We start from the raw sequence: 20,187 nt of genomic DNA, 5'->3' as shown, positions 1-20,187 counted from the left end.
CAAGAGTTTAATAAATATGTATAGTAGGCATGAGATCATTTACAATAAATAATTATATTAAATCCAATGTTGTTTTAATCTATGACATTTGCCCCTAAGTGAAACAAAGGGATTTTATAAAAACCTTCATAGGATCAAGGGACCATTATATAGAAAACAAACTAATACGGACATTTTCTAGGACTGGCCCAGATCCTATAATCTGCATGAGCATGCTGCAGTTGTAGAGAAGAACAACATATCCAATAAAAGGACTAAGAATTCACAATTTCAGACTGAAAGTTCATCTGCAGGTATTGTTTCAAGAATTCTCAGTACACACCCTCATGCTTTCTGTCAGAAGTGCTGCTTTTTCTTTGCATTCATGGAACATGAAGAAAATCATTATAAGCTTGAGGAATTTTAAGGTTCACATTTATTAGACATTTCCAAAGGGCTTTGCCAGGAGAGTAATTACGACTACTGACAAAAGCTATTTACACATGGTATTATCCAAGTGGTGTTTACCACTTTTTGTTTAGGAGCAGTCAAGTAAGTCTGCTATCTCCTGCTCCTATGATGTTTGAGTTATCCTGATTCAGAACTTCAACTCTCACTTAGGGTGAGAAAGAAGGCTAAAAGAAAAAGAAGCATTAAGGTCTCCTCAAAGCAAAGGGTGGAGGTGTAAAAATATCATCTTGTGTTTATGCTTGGTTAGGAGGGTAGTACCAAAAGGCAGATGTCTTTCACCTGGTCTTCCACTTTGAATTGCTGTTCCTGATATTTAATGAGCCACAGAGTCCTCTAGTATCCACCATCCATAAGATCAGGTCTTCTTTTACAGAGGACAAACGTAAAGACTGCTGGACCTCTTACCAAGTAATTCAGTTAACCAAAAAGCTTTAGGGATACCTGCTCTGTAAAAAAGAACTTATGCTAAATAAAATTATTGCTCAAAATGCATTGAGATCCTAAATAAATAAACTGAAATATAAGTCTTGTCTTGACTAAGTAAGTACTTAATAGCTTGGGATCAACTATGAACGTGCTTCCCTTTGTATCCTCCAATACATCTCTAGTCTTCAGTGCTTTGGATATGCCTTAATTTTATAGGAAAAGAGAACTTGAGGAAATTGATAAGGGTAAGAGAGTGGGGTAGAAGGAGGTTTTGCTTCGAGTTTCATGCACTCTTTATTCACAAAAAAGGAGACAGGGACAACGTTCTTTATTTAGTCTAAAAACTTCAGTAAGAAAGCGTCACTGAACTGACATTTCAAAACATCCCAGACAGAAAAAAAAAGGCAAAAGACACACTTGTGTCTTATGAGCAACTCTAAAATGAATTTATTAGCTTAAAAATGTAAATCCTATTATTCTTGGGGTAAAGGAGAAAGCATTCAAACTAGTTTAAACAGATTTTATAGTAACAGGGGTTTTTGTTGTTGTTGTTTGTTTTTAGTATTAAATGCAAGTTGGTATGCCCAAAATTAAACAGTATCACAGTATCACAGATTTCTAGGTTGGAAGAGACCTCAAGATCATCGAGTCCAACCTCCGACCTAACACTAAGTACTCCACTAAACCATATCGCTAAGCTCTACATCTAAACGTCTTTTAAAGACCTCCAGGGATGGTGACTCCACCACCTCCCTGGGCAGCCCGTTCCAATGCTTAATAACCCTTTCGGTAAAGAAGTACTTCCTAACATCCAACCTAAAACTCCCCTGTCGCAACTTTCGCCCATCAAAGAAACAAACTCTGGAGACACAAGAAAGCAAGTCCCTAATGCCCCAAATTCTTTCAGTTGTCTACATAAAGAAAAAACACTACATTGAATGTGTTACATGCCTGTGTCTGGAAAGTTACCTCAAATTTACTTTTAAAATGGATTTGTTAAATTAACTTAACCCCTGAATTAATTCTCTTAACTGAATTAAAAACACTTCGATCTGAGTAAGAGTATCTGCATACACATTCAAAGTCAATTAACTAGTCCATTCTGAAGATTTTTTTTTATTTTTATTTTTTTTTAATACAAAATAAATTTTCTGAGATCACACATACGGGCAAAGTTAAGCTAAATGAACTCCGAACTTTCCAGAAAAACATATTTTACAGTATACAGCACTAACCAATTCATCCAAGAATAAAAACATTTCCACATATTTTAAGATATTCACAGCAACAAAGATCGGAATTTTATTATTCAAGAAACATGAACCATTCCCCTCACAAGCAGAAAGTTAAAAGAACTTGCTCCAAAACCTCCAAATCTATTAGCAAGGATAATCAACAGCTCCCTCTTTCTTGTAAAGGTATCAATCTTCAATACATGCTCAGCACTGAAGACTAAAGAAATAGCATAAGTTATAGCTCTTTCTAGTAACACAATTTTTCTCTGATTAGAAATTAACCTTTTTTTCAAAAAAGCACAGAATTACAAGAAAATCACAGAAAAAAATTATTAAATCATATACCGAAAATAAGGTCAATGTTGCATTACAAGAGTTTAATTTAGCCAAAAAGCACAATTAAAAGACAATAAAAAGAGCTTAATAATTCCAATGACTACACAGTTAACTGTCAAATATAAGGAGATTTCTCTTCAATTTAGTCTATGGAAAAATTCTTTTGGGGAATTCTCACTTAATGGTGACATTATTCAGAGGTTGTCTGAAGTGGAAGGGAACAAAAACCTTTGGAAGATGTTTGCATGGGCTCTTGTATTATGAACTTGCACTCAACAACTCTACTCCTTTAAGAATACACTATTCCCTTATTTATGCTAAACCACTGACTTTCTTAACTTTCAAAATGTAATCCTTCCAAGTAAATACTCTCTGATAATGTTCTCTGTTTTATATGAAGCTATTTTTAAAAATTGCTTCCAAAATATTAATTGGAAATAGCCTTTCTGCCTTAACAAAGTTCGGCAAATAACCTTGTTTGACATAGATAAAAACAAGCAAAAAAAAACCACCTTAAGTATATTCTGTATGAAAATACTGAACATATAATCTGATAAAAAAAATGGTATTTAGCATCCATCATAAGCCCAGCAAAACTACTATAATTGCCAGACTTTTTTTCCTTTTTTTTTTTTTTTCCCTTGGAAGAGTAGCTTGAAAAGATTTAGCTACTGCATGTGGGTTTTTTTATTATTATTTAAAAAACAAACAATTACCATATTTTGTATTTGAGCAAAAAATTTTTAAATCTTAAAATTCATACTTTAACCTAAAAATGTTTTATTTAGAAGTAGGTATCATCACCTAGTAACATTAGGAAAGAACATTTCTGGAGTATCTTTTGTTTGTTTTTTCCTAGATACGACTTTATGACTAATACTTGGGCAAAAGTAAACAGTGCAAAGTTAATTGCCTCAGTGACATTAAAGTGCAAAATGATCACTGTTTGACCACTCATGGTGATTTTTCTTCTTACACCCAAATTAATCTTTCTTTGTTGCAATATGTAAGGTCTGCTTTCACTTATTTTCACTGTCCTTTCACTGTGCATCTCAGAGACTTGCTCCATCTTCTGTATATTTCCTTTTTTTAGGTAACAAAGGCTGTGACCATGACATTTTGTTTTCCGCAAAAAAGGAGGGAAAAAAAAGAAAAAAAAGCACTCCTACCTTTCAAAGTGGACCGGCTAGCAGGCCTCCCAACGTTATTTTTCTGATGTTTTGTTGACATACGCTTCATCTGGCGGGGTGTACTAGGAGGAGAAGTTCCATAGAAGGTGTCAGCACTTGCTTCATCTGATAATTCCTCAGGTTCAGATTCTGAGATCTTGCAAGTAGCATCTTCTGATTTGCACTCTTTCCTGAACAGAATAAGTTAAACCATGATGTTAAAAATACTTTTTTTTTTTATTTGCAGTGTCTGTTTAGAAAGCTAATCCACCAAAACAACCCAAGCATTCTGTGAAGCACAGTGAATCTTCCAAATTTTCATGCCACAGCCATGTGGCACATCCCCAAGGGTTTTCACAACCATAAAGGCAACATTCCAACCAAGGAAAGGATAAGCAACAGGAAACAAAGAGGATGTACATCCAGAGAGTGTCTGTAGGAGAACAGAGTAAAGAAAATCTTGCATGTCATTTATTTGTATCTCAGAAAACTTGTGGTAAATCCAAAACAAGAGGTACATGAAACAAACCAAAGTTCAAAAATACAAATATAATCACAGAATCACAGAATTGTAGGGGTTGGAAGGGACCTCAAGAGATCATCGGGTCCAACCCCCCTGCCAAGGCAGGATCCTTACAGCAGGTTGCCCAGGTAGGCATCCAGATGGGCCTTGAATATCTTCAGAGAAGGAGACTCCACGACCTCCCAGGGCAGCCTGTTCCAGTGCTCTGTCACCCTCACTGTGAAGTTCTTTCACGTGTTGGTGCAGCACTTCCTGTGCTCCATTTTTTGACCGTTGCCCCTTGTCCTATCCCCACAAACCACTGAAAAGGGGTTGGCCAAATCCCACTGTCTCCCACACTTCAGATATTTGTAAACATTGATAAACAGACCCAGGTCTCTCAGCCTTTCCTCATAGGGAAGATGCTCCAGGCCCCTCACCATCTTTGTTGCCCTCCGCTGGACTCCTTCCAGGAGATCCCTGTCTTTTTTGTACCGGGGAGCCCAGAACTGGACACAGTACTCCAGGTGAGGCCTGACCAGGGCAGAGTAGAGGGGGAGGATCACCTCCCTTGACATGCTGGCCATGCTCCTTTTAACGCACGCTCCTTTCAATGCAAGAGAGTCCATCTACTGAGTGGCAGAGACAACTGAAGAAAGAGGTCTTCCCTTCCATCTTCCCAACTTGTACATACCGTGCAGGCAACTTCTAAGATCACTGAAAAGGGTCTCCACCCTTCACAGAACTTTCATCTAGCACAGGAGACCTGAACTTATTTTATGTATTTTGCACTGATTTTTAATATTAAGTAGGTTTAGTCTCAGAGTTGTTTTCTTTTTGTTTTTGTTTTCTTTTTTCCTGTAGCAAGAAAATAACAGGGTCTCCACAGTAACTTTTTAATTACCCCTAACTACTTTGGCCCTCAGGAAAAATGCAGATAATACTTTGAAAGAACTGAGGTTATGCAAACATGAAATTAAGATAATGTATATATGTTCTTCAAGCCTGAAGTCTAGATGGTCAGCTTAACGACTGGATGTAGTATCACTGAACTCAACAGAAAGCGTGCATCTTTACAGGATTAGAGTCTATGTCAGTACAGAGTCTAGCACAAGGGACCAACCCTGAGTGGGACTTTTCACATTTAAGCAAACATTTTTTTACAGTTTTACATACATTATTACATACATTATCACAAGACACTTCAGTATTTTAAAAATATTGACTCTGTAATTTATCAAAATTCTAAATTACTTTGATTTAAATTGTTCCCAAGATAAAAATCATACTGTAACATTTTCTCCTTCAGTGAGGAACAGGTATGTTCAAAAAAAAAAAAACAAAAATAAATTTTTAAAAAGAGAAAAGAGAAGAACCTGCCCAGTATCACAGTTGCACTGCAGAATGAGACAATCAAAGCCCAGACTGCTGTGATTTTGATCTCCCTTCTCCCCTACCAAGTGCTTGCAGCCTCTCCTTTGAGTCAATGCTGGCACTAAACCAATGCCAGGAGCTGGTCTATCTGTAGACTAACACGGCAAAAAAAAAACAACAAACAAACCAAAACCAAAACAAGCAAACAAACAAACCCCCACACATCAGTTTTCATATGTAAACTCCAGGCAAGCTCAAAGCACAGCTTCCAGTGCCAGCTTCCTCTCACAAGAGGAGGTCAAACGTAGAACAAGCATGATGGGGCATGCACACACCCTCCTACGAGGGTTTGCTTTAAAAATAAGTTACGACAAATACAGTAAAAGACTAGTCATGTCAGATACTGTTTCGTTCCTCTCAGGGAGGACTTGCTCTGTCCCCCCAGATAGGATTACCTGGGTAGAGGGCAGTCAGGCAGGATACCACTCGTGGCTGGATCTCTGTTGGGTGGCCCTGGTGACTCACCACCACAAAATTACCCTCTGAGGACAACAGCAAGAACACTGAAATTCAGTAGGTTTTATGCTGCTTGCTAAGGTATTAGGAAATTTCAAGAGCAAATGTATATACGGAAACAATTTAAAGGCAGTCTGTGAACTGCCTTATTGCCCCATCAGCAACAGATCACTTGAATTCTTCACAATCTTACAAAAGACGACAACGAATGAAATCCTTTGGACAACTGGGGCTTCAGGGGAATGTAAATGGCAGTAGGACGGGGTTTTAACCTTTTTGCTCCTCTTTTCTACCCATCTGATGTTTATCTACCCGGGGTAAATACAGAGAAGGGAGAGAAGAGGAAGGAGGAGGAGAGGAGCCCAAGGCACCAGCAAGTCCCCAGGTGAGTGCAGGCCATGGCTCGGCTGCAGCTCCCGGTGACAAGTGGCACCATGACCACCCCTCTCCGCGGACACAAGGACAGCAGGACCCACTGCCTCGGTGCCACCCTCTCACATGAGGGAGAGGAACACACACTGCTCCAGCTCGTATGAGGGGATAAAATGAAGGCTGCCTCACACATTTTATTTCACGTTTTATGTTCTGCAAGGAACATCCTCCTGACTGCGGGGGAAGGCATGGAGGCCGATACATTTGACCTAAATCAGACACAGCAAGACCAGCATCAGTACCCGATAACTTTCCCTGCAATTCCACCTGGAACACAAGCAGCATTTTACTTGCTACTATTTTTGAGACAGACGAGGAATGTTACTCATGTTCTGGTGGAGCGAGTCTGAGTGTCTGCAGGAAGAAATATGTCAGAATACTGCCAGCCAGTCAAATAGCAGCGAGATTAACAAAAATCACATACTGTGCTGTTTTCTTTGCCTTTAGCTACAACCAGAAATAAATACCCTAACATGCAGAACAGCAATGCTCTCTGCAAAGCCACAGATACATTTAGCGTGTGAAATCACCCTTCTCACATTACAGCTTTGAGAAGAAGGCAGGCAACGTTACTAACTACTGCAGATAAACTTTAGAGGTTACCTAAGAAAAATGACTCAGGTGGTATCATAGCACCACCTGTAGTTTAAGGAGAGCCCTACAGTGAATTTGGTCATGACAACAACATGAAATCGCCAATACTTTTAGCCTACTTTCCCAGCCCTGGGAAGTCACGCTGTTTGTGTGTCTTCTAACAACCCGATTCAAGCAACCGCTAGTGGCCAAATACAACAAAGGAGTCTTTTTCAATGTAATTTGTTCCTACATGTCCTGTAAATGCTGAACTGGCGAAGCGGAACACAAGTTTACATCTTTTTGGGTGCCAGCAGAATTTTGTTCCTGAGAACTCCAGCAAACAGCGCTACTGCAGGAAAAACTTCAGGCAGAACACACCCCTCTGAGTTTGCCAAAGACAAATCAACCACAAGAGCCTCACCACATGAAACAAGAAGTCATTAGTTCCAATGCTTATGGAACTATTTATTTTTTCAGTGATCTCACTGGCCTGGCAAGGCCACGGGTGGGGCGCTGATGCTCCCATGGGGCCTGGCAGAACGGATCCAGAGGCGCTTGCGTGAGGTCCCTGTTCCAGGACAGCTTGAAACGAGGACAACTTACCTTCCTGTAAAGGCCAGTGAAGACACCGCTTTCCTTTTGCTTTTAAATGAGTAACCTCTAAGAGCAAAATGACCATACCTCTTCGCAAACTGACCTTTAACGCCCAAAAGCTGATTCTTTCCTCAACAGCCGCTGGCTTGTCTGTTCCTTGCTATGCCTGATGAGAGGCCATGAAGCCCGAAAGTATTCAAAATGCCCTCCAACCTCACACCTGAATTAAATACATACCTATACAGAGGGACAGGATGGCTTCCTTAAAATTCAGATTTTTGTCCCGGGTAATTTAGGAAGCTGTTCTTTAATTTGTTAAAACCCCGGCAGATTTATCACAAGACATACAGAACCAGACAGAAGCCACATCACAAAACAGCAGCCGTGCTCGACAGGAGCCCTGTGTTAGCAGCTGACAGCATGTGCTGACTTGAGTTTTCTGATCCTTGCAGAGGGAGGAGGACAGCGGCTGCAACTCAAGTGTAAAAATTCAGCATGCTCAGTTTAGGACTTCTGTGCATGGAAAGTATGTAAATAAAGCCTGCATCCCAAGTCAGAGCTCAGATCAATGCCAGTGAACAGGAAGACTTGGTTTTGCCAGCAAAAGCCTTACTGTACAACAGTGTACCTGATGCTTATGGTCTGAACTAAAGGAACAACATCCATTTAGTCACACCTATATAAATTACCCTTATCCACATAAAACCAAATAGCCTGCAGACATACAGGATGATCAGCTGCAACCCGCTGATATTAAAAAGTTATCATTTTAAGAGATTACTGACAAAGTATTCATAACATTAGTGTGCTAGTTACTTTTATGAACTAAGCAAAGACTAATTAAACCCACAAAACTACAAAACGCACTGCTGGCAAACCCAAATCAAATGATTGTATTGGTTAACATACAAAATTGTTGGTTCCTAAATATTGTTTTAACTGGAAAAGTTTGGCAAATACTAATGAAAGCTAATTCCTTGTTTGCTACCAAGAACTGCAGGTTTTCTCCCCCACAACCAGTGGAAACCACCTTAATCTTAATTACGTGTATACACAAAAAGCAAAACCTAGACAGATGACAATTGAAGTTACTATTTGTCAAATGTACCAAGGACAGTTTAAATCCAACGCTTATGGAGAAAATTGGAAGTGTATAGTCTTCACAGTACACTACATACAGGTTGCTCCTATCCTCCGTTTTAACACGCAAAATGCTTCTCCTCAGTTTTACCCTTGGAATATAGAAGAGACTGTAGCCAGGCTCCCAGTATCAGGAATACTGGGAAAGTTGCAAGAGCTGTATGGTAAAGAGACAGAACAACTCTACAGCTTTAAAATGTAACAAGAAATAAAATAACCAAGAAAGTTTCAAACAAATAACTACTGTATGTTACAACACGGTGCATTTCAATCAGAATTGAGAATTTATTTGGCTTGTACATGTAGCTCACAACAGGCATTTTATTTTTTAAAAGTATGTCAAAGAGTTGGCATATCTAATATTTCAGCTCAATCATGAAAACTGAGATACATCTTCCAGATTTTCAAAGGTCTGCAAACAAAAACGGGAGAGGGAAGAACTGAGGTTTGAGGGAGCAGGGCAGGCAGCAAAATGTCTGGGAGCTGTTGCTGTTGGTTTAGTAGGAAACCACCAGTCAAACCTCATTTCCATTGCTTTATGGGCAGAAGAAGACTCTCCATATACGCTGCATTTTAAAAACAATAAAAAAAAGAGTTAAGCCCAGAGGAGATGTCACTCATTTCTGGGTTTACAAATACTTGAAGACCATAAGCCATTAGAAAAACATAATAATTTAAAATATACTAACAGATGAAAAGACCACTGAAGACCACATGGGGACATGTTAAAATTAAGTTGGCTAAGTCACACTGAATGGTTTGATTTTTAAACAGTATAAACTTTTTGCACTTCACTGACACTTTTGTAATCTTGCCTTCATACCTGCTACCCTTGATCCTCACAAGCAGGAGTTCAAATATGTCAGGACTTTGCATACACCAATTCAGGTTCAGCCACTGCTTATTATCCCATACCCAGCTTAAAAGCTTGCTAGGCATCGGAGCAGTAGATGTCAACTGATTCATCCACGAGCACACAGCAGTAAATCCAAGTCAGGCAACTACAAGGCAGTAGCCAGGACAGTCGCCCAGCACACAAGTTACCACACCGTGCCGTCGACAAGTGGCTGCTGCAAGCAGCTTCCTGAAGGTCCTGCACCTTTCCCACATCAGGGAGAAGCTCTCTCTTATGGCATGTTGCCATTTCCATACAGAGCACTGCAAGATCTGTACAAGGTTCACCACCAAGTTGCCAAGTGCTTGTTCTTGACATTCACTACCTTTGTTTTAAAGGTTAAATGTTAATATTTCATGTATATGCCCTATAACTGGACTATAGGCTGATAATTAACAAAGTAGGAAGAAAAGGCTTCATTGGCCTGTTCTTAGTAATGCACATTTTCAATTCACTAAGACAACAGAAAACAATTGCTACGCATTGCCAATCAGATCTTTTTTAAACTAACGTAGCTATCCCCAAATACAGTTGCAAACATTTTATTTCAAAACTAACCAATACCCCAACAAGAACAGAGCTGCAAATCATTACTGTGCTGCAGCTGCTAGCAATGCAAAAAGCGAACACGATTTTAGGTAACCATCTGTTAAGGCTGAAAAACAAAAGAGTATCCAGTTAGAGCTGCTAAGCACAACACAGCTCTGTAATCGGCTGCTCTAATTTCTTGGTTCTGAAAATTTTCTGAACTAAAAGCAGACAGGACTACAAAAAAATATTTTGCATACAGTTTTTTCCTAAAGATCTACTACATTTTGCAATATTAGAAGTAAGCGATTGCAACTAGTGCATTTAAAGTACCTATTACAAACCAGTTAATGGCTGTGAAAGAAACATTAAAGCCTTCAATAAGAAGCAAGAAAACTTTTGTTTTGTTTTTTAAACAGAACAGCGGGAATTTGCACACAGTTTGTGTACAAATAAAACTGTACTTTTTGCTAAATACATCCTGTGCAAATCTGGCAAAGTGCTTATGGGAAAAAAATCGCCTAGTTAGCAGGATATGAAAATTCTGCAACTGGCACACAGATCTGAATGGTCTGTGTCACATATTCCTATTGTGACTATACTTCTAGAGACAGTTAAAAAATAAATACATTTCTAAGTCCTTTCATTTCTCAGGACCTGTTTTTCAAGCATGTTTCTCTAACCCCATTTGTATGTCCCTATGATCACCTTTACATCTGCACCATCCTTCCTTACTTGGGGAGGTGGCTAAAATCCTTTCTAGTTAAATGCATCCATTTCTCATCTCTTCTCAAAGCTAAGGCATAGGTATTTATGAGGGCCACATTCAACCTTTCATCAATTTCTCTACCCATAAAAGCAGTCATGTAACATACACCAGCCTCAAGGCTAATAAGAATGGGGAAAAGAAACAAACATGAAACTTATCTTAGAAGAAAGTCTGAAGTAGAGACAGTGATGCTAACCATAATGCCAAGAAGTGACTTGAGGAAAGGAAAAAACATTTCGTTATGCCATCATCTCAAAACATCACCCTATGGCAGAAGTCCAGGGCATTTCCATATTCTTTTAAAATTCACTAAGTATCTCCAGAAAACATTTTAAAGAAGAAATACTACCAGTACAAGGATTTCAGTGTTAATTCAAACTGAGCTGTACATGTCCACATTTTCTCCTTACAGAGGAAGGAGGGAAGAGTTGTCTCTATAGTCTAGGAATGAAGAACAAAAGCATGCAAGGGAAAAAAAAAAGTAGCAAGGTAGCGCTTGGGCAGAGCAAAGGAGAATTTACTTATAACAGAAATAGCAAATTTACCACGTACTGTTGACACTAGCTGAAAAAAAGCACTTACATCTTTCAGCAAGTAAGTCTGCAGATATCGATATTGGAGCATTTAAGTCTTACAGCAGAGATGCGTGTAAAAGCTCATGAAACAATTATTTGAAAGTAACATTCAGAAACTTCTAAAATCAAGCATGAAATGTAATGAAGCTTAATCACACAATTCTCTACAGGGATGAAGTAAAGAGTCTCATAAATCGCTAAGACTATAGTTCACAGTAAGGTGACACAAAAGAGGGAACCTGTTTCGGTACACCTTTTGGCCTTCAGGTTACACACTCCTGCCCTTTCTGCACAGAAGCCAGCAATCACGTGAACTCAGCCACAGATCTGATGAGGAAACACATTAATGTCTTGGTGCATCAGATCAAGAAGCTGAAGTAAAAATTCTACGGCCATATGATTGCTAGATCCAGAAGGAATGCAGTGGAGGATCATGCCTTCTTCTCAGGGAGAGGCCAAAGGCAAGAAAAGGCAACCTGCTGTTCAAACACCTTGAGTGCGATGTGAAATCATACCTTCAGTCACTCTCTTCTGGCTGCAGCTGAAGCAGCTTGGGTGACTTCTTTCTGTTTTCCAGTGACAATTTGCCAGAAGTCCCCAGCCCTCAGGATGCACTGGTAAAAGTGACCGGACTGGCTCTGGTTCTGCCAAAACAATCCAGCTTAGCTGGAACGTCTTTGTTAGCAGAATTTTTCCAACTTCATCCACTTTGAATTTGATTAGGCAACCAAATGCACATAACGCTATGCTAGCAAATTTCACATGGCAGAAATCCCTCGTTTGGGGGTGGGGGAGAGGAGATGGAGGTTGGGAGATGGGAAGAGTAACTTCTAGTCTGGGTCAGCTGCAAAACTAATGCCATTTTTTATCAGCTGCAATGATAAAAGCAGAATACTTTGGCAGGAATACACTTAAGATAATACCTGCATCACTACCAAGAGCTGACGGAATTATGCAATTCCAATAGCATATTTATAAATTAACCTACAAATAAGGACTCCTTGACACATACAAAAATTACAGAAACACTATCACACCTGTCTAGTAAATAGAGTGAATTAGCAGCACAGTAATAACATCTTCTCCTCGCTATTTGTGCCTTGTCTCCGTTTGAAGGCTAACCTGTGGCGCGGCTGCACAAACGCAAGCACCCAAAGCCGCTACAAAGGCTTGACCTACATCCACCTGCTTGTGTGCTGTATGGGTTTACGCCACAAGAGCCACGCTAACAGTTAAGCGCCAAGGACAATAAATCCCAGATCAGCCTGTCAGAAGCACAAAGCAAGTGCTTCTGCTGCAAGATCAACGGTGGTTTGTAATAAGACTTCATTGTGATAGAACAACCAGTATTTCTACAGAAAACTACAAGGAAAAAAAAAAGTTATTATTGGGGAAAAACTAATTTAAAGGTTAGAGTCAAACAGTTCATCTTTAATTGAATCCCACTGACATCTTTTCCCCCTTGGTAACACTCAGCTGGAGCCATTTAATAAGAACAGAAGGGCACAGCAAGCAGGAGCACATTTCATTTCTACAGCAGACCTCAAGCACGTCTGACTGCAGCCAGCACCCCGTTACAGAGCCCTTCAGAGCACTGTAATTGAACGAAGACACCCTGAACCACCAGAAATCTCTACAGAGACCAGCTACATTTATTTTAAGAGAGAAATTCAAACTAAACCTTCTGCTTCTCAAGGTGCTGCGATCAGTTTTGTAAAACCTTTGACACTTTCCCGCAAAGCAGAAGCTTCCAAGCGTTCAAGTATTGTATTTATGGCAGAAAGATGTATAGTTGCAGGGAAATGCAACAAAGGTTATCAAAACAGCGGAGAGGTCTTGAAGGACCATCTACTGACAATAAAATCTAATACACTTCAAAAAGACAGAAACTGTCAAACAACGAGTTAAAAATAGATTAAGGAAAATGCAAATTACTATTCATCACGTTTTAATTCCAAGCAGAAATAAGAGTTATTGAGACCTATTTAAATAATCTAAGGAAGAGATTTTTCTTCTGCAAGTTACACCAACTCAAAGTAAGTATAAAAATAAAATAAAGCTCTTTTAACATTTTTGGCAGTTCTTCATGTTCTCATCTCAGAAAAAAAAAATCAGAACTTTCTGTTCTTTTTTACTAGTAAATTTGGGAACAGAAAAAGGTTAACTAATTTTTCCATCTTGGATTATTTTAGGTTTTCATGCAAATCTGGATTATGACGTAGAAGTATTTACAGAATATGCATGGACATTCAGATCTGCACCTCCCCTCCCCAGTCCCCCATACACAAACTTATTATTCGATTAAAATTATGTCAAAGGCCATTTCAATAGGAAAGAGTAACAGACCCATTTAATTCTGATATTGCTCTGTAATGTTTAAAAAAAAATTATGAAAACGATGACAATGTTGATGGTGTTGTTAGGTTTCCGCATCCACTATAAAGACAATGAGGTAAGACTGCAAAAGACTGCAAAAGGATCAAAGTGTAGGAGCATAGCTGAGATAGCTGCACCCACCCAGCCCCCTTCTCTTCCATGCCCCAGAAAACTAAAGTCAAATATTAGTTGGTTTCAGTCACCATGCTTCATCCTTTGGCTATTAGGTTTGTGCTACATTTTCAACCCCTACTATATCCTAACACATACTTGAGAAAAATATTTTTTTTAAACTATTTGTCCAAGAACAGCACTTTATCTTTTCTATTTCTTTAAATTAGAAGTTCTGATGAATCTCCATGGATTTTCAGGAAAATTTAAGCCACCACTGTCAAAGTTATGTATGAACAGAGATACCATGACAAAAAGCGTTCTGCTGCTAGGCTCAACTATAAACACAACATATGTAGCAGGGACAACCTGGGAAATACACAGATCTACACTAGAAGATAGTAAGATCCGTAACAGCCATTGATTTTCGTTTCATGGCCTTTCTGCTCATCCCCCACAATCTCCCGTGCACAAACTTTACCACCACATTCTGGCAGACAGTTCCACTTGTAGATGAGAAAAGCTATCAGTTTTGATCCCAAAATTTCAGTGCATCTTTTAGACGAAGTCAAAGCCTACAAGGAACTTCACGTGAAGCACTGAAAGTTAAACTCATTTTTAGTGGAAGCTGGTACCCAAGCACTTTGCGCTTCTGGGAGCTAGATGACCAGTCCACAACCTTAGGAAAACACAGGCAATGCAACGGAGCTGCAGCACACCGTACTGCTTGGAGCGTCCCAGGCACCGAAGGCTTCATGTCCATGGACAGCTCCACCACGGGCCGAGAAGTAACAGGGATGTATGTAACTGTGGGCCTGCTCCCACTTCGGGATACCATTAACTTGATGGTTGTTTCATAGCTAGAACAGTAAAAGCCTTTAAAAACACTGCTCTAAGAGAAGCCATCAGCACATAAACTAGCAGCACACGTGAGCCAAGGGCATAACATACAGGTATACGCCATTAGAAAGCACTATATGACAGTCAGTCAACACTACTAAGTGGTAGCTGGATGCAGAAGGTACAGAATGAATTTCCTCCTCCTACTCGTGACACCAGTGGACGTTCATCAGGGCACGAAAGTTATATCCCACTTGTCTGGATCCAGAATAAACCAGGTGAAGGTTCATGGCAAGCCGATGCAACTTTACATGCCGGGCTCTTGGACTGGACGTGTTACTGAACATCTGACAGCTCAGTAACACTCTAGCTGGGGCATTAAGAGCAAACATTTCAGTTTGGCTTAACTTCTGCAGTTGGTCAAGGACGCAAGGATGCACATGAAACAATTTTCATCTATTTAAAGGAATAAGATTTTTCTAAAATTCAAAAATTTGTTAATAGATTACAGGCAAAATGTAGCATCAATGTAGATAACACTTCAGAGCAGAAGAAAACTTAAGGAAAGTAACAGCCCTGCAAACATAAAGGGCATATACACGTATACTCAATGGTAAGCCCAATCACACGTCCGAAGAACTGAAGCTGATATACCTGTATCACCTGGTGCTGACAGAGGTCAACATGCTATTTGACTAGCAGTGAGTAGTTTAAAAAAAAAAATCTTCTATTTTAGGTGCAGTTTAATAGAATGGTTTGTACACAATCTAAGAAACGTGGCTGTCACGGAAGCCAAATCTTTAAAAGGCTGTAAAACTCTCAACTCCCTAAAATAAGAATTACCGCATATCTTTCATCCTTTCCTTTAAATTCAGCAGATCTGTTTTTCATCACAGCACAGTTTGCATTCCACAAGGGCCAATATCACTTGCTTACATAATAGTAAAACCAACCTTGACACAGACAGCGCTAATTAACAGACATAAAAACAACTCAAGCAGCCACACAACGCAGACTAATCCTTGCTGCTATAAATGCCAGAGACATCTCAACAAGCGCTTCATGTGTTTGCGCGTAGGTGGAGCAATCAGTCATTCATCCCAATCTTGCACATGTAAACAAGAAAATGTGATACATAAAAAATAGAGATTATATCTTACCTTATTTAAATGCATGAAAATAAAAATCAAAGAAAAAAGGGGGGGGGGGGGGGAAGGGTGGTAAATCTACACACTCGAATCAAATTTCCAGTTGAAGCTACGATCCTAAATTAATAAAATAACTTGAAACTTTTTCACCATCAGTCATACAGATACAGTCTGGCAAGCAGAAAAATACGCTAAGCACAATTCATGACATGACCTCAAGCTTCCCCCAAACAACAGCTGCTGCAGACTGACAGCCCAATTCATTGTCATCATACAGCCAACAAATCTGATAGACAGACCACCAAAAAATCCCCCTGCGCAGAGGAAGCCTCCACATTATTCACAGTTCTGTCCTGCTCTATTCAGTCTTGCTCCTTCATTCACCCCTTGTGATGGATTTATTCCAAGAGAAAAGAGGGTTACAAGCAATCAAGGACAAGTAACCCTACAGCTCTTCGCACCTTTGCAGTGCCACAAAAATTGGCAGCCCAACAAAGGAAATGCTTAAGACCTCATATTTGCTGTAGTGAATTTTCTGCCATAAAATTATTGGGAATACCTAAGATTGGTGTCAGAAGATTTAGTGCCTGTAAGACATGATCGAGAAGCATCAAAGACATACCCGTTTTAGTTAGTGTTGTACTTGAAAACTTTTTGCTTGCTTTGTAACAAGCGTATCTAAATGTGAACTCTTCCCAGAACCTTTTAGCAGCATCATTTCGTTTATCCATAATGACTGCAGCCTACCCAATGCTCAAGTGCAATCCCGTCTCAAATTCAACATTTACTCTTAGGCTCCCTGAGTGCTTTCTGGTTTGAAGCCACCTCCCCTCTCTCCCCACCCCAGAGCATAAGTTAAAGAAGGAAAGGAAGACCTGGGGAAAAAAAATACTTTTGGAGTGGAATTCTCAAACGCTTTGGAACATCTCGGACTAGGGACTGTATAATCCAAACAAAGCCAAGAATATATTGCATGCTTACCTTAGATTTACAAAACGTACCATTGCATTTCTGATCCAAAAAGACAGAATCCTTACACAAAGATCAAAAGAGTTCTAACACAAAAGGCCATGTCACAACAATAAAAGCAATCAACTTTCTTTTTTAAACAAAGGTGGGTGTATTGCAAATGAGAATGGCTAAGTACTTGCCCAACAGAATTCAATTTAACTGAAAAAGAATGCATTATACCAACGTACTTCAGTGCTAGCCAGGACACCTTGTCATAAAAACACATTCATACTCCAAGAACAGGATTGAAAGCAATCAGCCTACTTCATGCCACCAAATGGATTTCAAATTCTCAAGCCTGGTACAACAAGGTCCTGCAGATTTCAGCAAGATTCTGACCTCACAACCGAAGTACCCAATGGTAACTCTAAAATTTAAATGAACTTTAATTGTATTGAAAAAGTCTCTGATGCTTTTTTTCTTAAGAGCAATGCAGAAATAAAGTATTGCAACAAGCTCGAGAAACAATTCTCTTCTAAAGCAGATGTGCAATTGGTACACAAAGTACCTACACAGAAGTGAATCACAGTGAAGCACACGCATTACCCTACACAAATTAAGACTACCTAATTGTTTTGAGCCACCTCCTTCCCACCCACCAGCTCAACTCTGAAATAACTAATTCAATTTTCATTTGCTGGCTGAAGTTGCCACCACACTATCCACACCCACATCCGACTCACATAAACTGTCTTTTAATAAGCAGAATCCAGCAGAGGTCAGAAACGGCCCCAGACAGGAAATGCCTGGGTGTATTCCATTGAGGCACTGCAGATTGCTCTTCTGCGTGAACGCAGCCCAGGTCTAGGGTCACGCTGCTGTGCAAACTTCATTTTTAATCGCTTTGTGCTCGACCTGCACTACCGTTCTTTGAAGTTGTTATAACAAGAAATTCGCTTGCCCTACTGGCATTTGTGTTTCATGGACGCTTCCAAACTCACTTGCCTTATTGACGTTCGTATTCCACAATACTTTTGTAGAATCTGATGAACTTCCATATACCTTCTGTTTTTGCCATTCTCATGCCATAAACGCAGCAGCTCCTTAAAGCGCGTCAACGAAAGCTCGAACCAGACACTGCTCAGCTCCGCAGCCTCGATGCAAGGCGGAGAGCACGGCCACGGCCTCGGCACGCCACCCGCACGGGCAGGAGCTCGCCATGCCCAGGAGCGAGCCCATGACCTGGCAGCACCGAGCGCTCCCGGGCAGCGCACCTGGAGCACGGCGCGCCCGGCTGCAGCCGCCCGGCCCCAGTTGATCGCACGAGTGTCAGGGAGAGGTTTCCCCAACGCCTCGCGGGGAGAGGCGAAGCGCAGCACCAGGACGTTATTTTAAAAGCAGCAATAATTGCCGGGACACCAACAACTCCCCCAGCCAGCTGGAAGCCCCACGCCACGCACCCGTTCGCATCCCCGTCCCTCGGCGGGGCACGGCCGGCGGCTCGCCAGCAGCCCAAGCGCCGCTCAGCCCGGCCGGGAGCGGCTGCACAGCCCCGGGGCACCGCCGTGCCCCCGGCCGCCCGGCTGCCAGCCCTGCCTTCCCCGCAGCGCTGCTCCGCGACCCCGCAGCCCCCCGAGGCTGCACCCCCCGGCGGCCGCCCCGGTGCTCCCCGGCGCTCACCTCCCCCCCGGCGGCGGCGGCTCCTCCATGGCGGCGGCAGGGAGCAGCGCGGCGACGTCTCTCATGCGTGCAGCGAGGCCGGCATGGCGGCGGGGCGCGGGGCGGTGCGGGCGGCGAGGGGCGGCGGGGGGCGGCGGAGGGGGGCGCGGGGCTCGGCTCTACCCAGCCGCCGGGACCCGGCCGCCGAGAGCCGCCCGCGCGGCCGCCATCTTGGGAGCAGCCTCGCAGGGCAGCGGAGCCGGGAGCATCGCTACGGCGCGCGAGGAGGGACCAGCCCCGCAGGACGCGCTCGGTGCTGCGCCGGCTCCGCTCCTCGCCGCTCACGGCGCCCCGGCGGTCCCTAAAGCCCCGCGGGCACCGGCTGGCTCCGGGGCATCGCGCCCGTGGTCCCTCGTCGCCCAGGCGCCGCCCCCGGGGCCGTGCGAGCGGCTGCAGCAGCCCCCGAGAGCGGTGGGGAGGGCGGAAAGTGTGGTAAAAGCGCTGGCACCGGGTAACGAGCCTCCGCTCATCTGGTGCCGGGCTCGCCAGGAAGCTGCGGGGAGGCAGCGCTGCCTGCCCGGCGCTGCGGCGTTTCGTCTTGTGTGGGGAGGAAACCGGGCGGCCACCGTGTGCACCTGCTCCCCGATGGATGTGCCAGTGCCGTCACCCACCGGGGGGGTCCCGGACCTCTTATCACAGTCATCGAGGCTGGAAGAGACCTCCAAGGTCATCTGGTCCAACCGTCCCCCTACCACCAATGTCACCCACTAAACCATGTCCCTAAGCACCACGTCCAACCTTTCCTTGAACACCCCCAGGGACGGTGACTCCACCACCTCCCTGGGCAACCCGTCCCAATGCCTGACTGCTCTTTCTGAGAAGAAATGTCTCCTCATTTCCAACCTGAACCTCCCCTGGCACAAACTGAGGCCATTCCCTCTAGTCCTATCACTAGATACCTGTGAGAAGAGGCCGACCCCCAGCTCCCCACACCTTCCTTTTTTGCAGAGAGCAATCAGGTCTCCCCTGAACCTCCTCTTCTCCAGACTAAACAACCCCAGTTCCAAGAGCAGGAACGTTAGCATTCAGGGACAGAAGAAAAACCTAAGTTAGTGGTTACTGTGAGGAAGACTGCATGATTTATCTGAACACTTAACAGCCCTGTGTGGCCTGCTTGGGTGATGATCGACACATGCAGAGGTTGGAGCTACCCACAACATCCCTTATAGTTCAAAGACATGAAAGGCTAGAGGCCCCATGAGTAGGCACATGGAAGAATGAGCACAGGTGAACCGTTATAAGCATAGCTTTGCAGGGATAAATAAATAAATAAATAGATAAATAAATAAATAGTAGTCTTCATTTATTCTGCTGCTTCTGGAACAGCTTGCTTCATTTTAGAATCCTAGTCACTCTAAAGCCTACAGCAGTGCTGTTTATCAGCGTAGAACAAAGAACTGAAGCCACGTTATCCATTTGGAAATACAGGGAGGAAAAATGTAATTTCCTGAACTATAACTTGGCTGGAATACCAAAGCTAACGCCCTCTAAATGTAGAGAAATTCCATGGGTTATTTAATTGTTC

At 42.1% G+C, this 20,187-nt stretch overlaps 1 protein-coding gene across 8 annotated transcripts in view; it reads right to left on the bottom strand.

The window, feature by feature from the left end:
* MAP3K4 (mitogen-activated protein kinase kinase kinase 4) overlaps positions 1-19,533 on the bottom strand; it is a 74,981-nt gene extending 55,448 nt beyond the window's left edge. For 2 of the 8 annotated variants that reach the window (XM_083830266.1, XM_083830265.1), the window contains exons 1-2: positions 18,624-19,528; positions 3,617-3,807 (exon numbers count right to left, since the gene is read on the bottom strand). In XM_083830266.1, the coding sequence (XP_083686392.1) occupies positions 3,617-3,807; positions 18,624-18,688 (256 nt within the window). In that variant the 5' untranslated portion in view covers positions 18,689-19,528. Of the gene's footprint in view, positions 1-322; positions 383-3,616; positions 3,808-18,623 lie in introns of those variants that run through there. The other 6 variants (XR_014582033.1, XR_014582034.1, XM_083830264.1 and 3 more) reach the window with 6 other exon arrangements.
* Positions 19,534-20,187: the final 654 nt, after the last annotated feature.

The sequence above is a fragment of the Anser anser genome (genome assembly GCF_964211835.1).
Source record: "Anser anser genome assembly, chromosome: 3".
Lineage (NCBI taxonomy): Eukaryota > Metazoa > Chordata > Aves > Anseriformes > Anatidae > Anser > Anser anser.
This window is presented reverse-complemented; position numbering and strand designations above follow the sequence as displayed.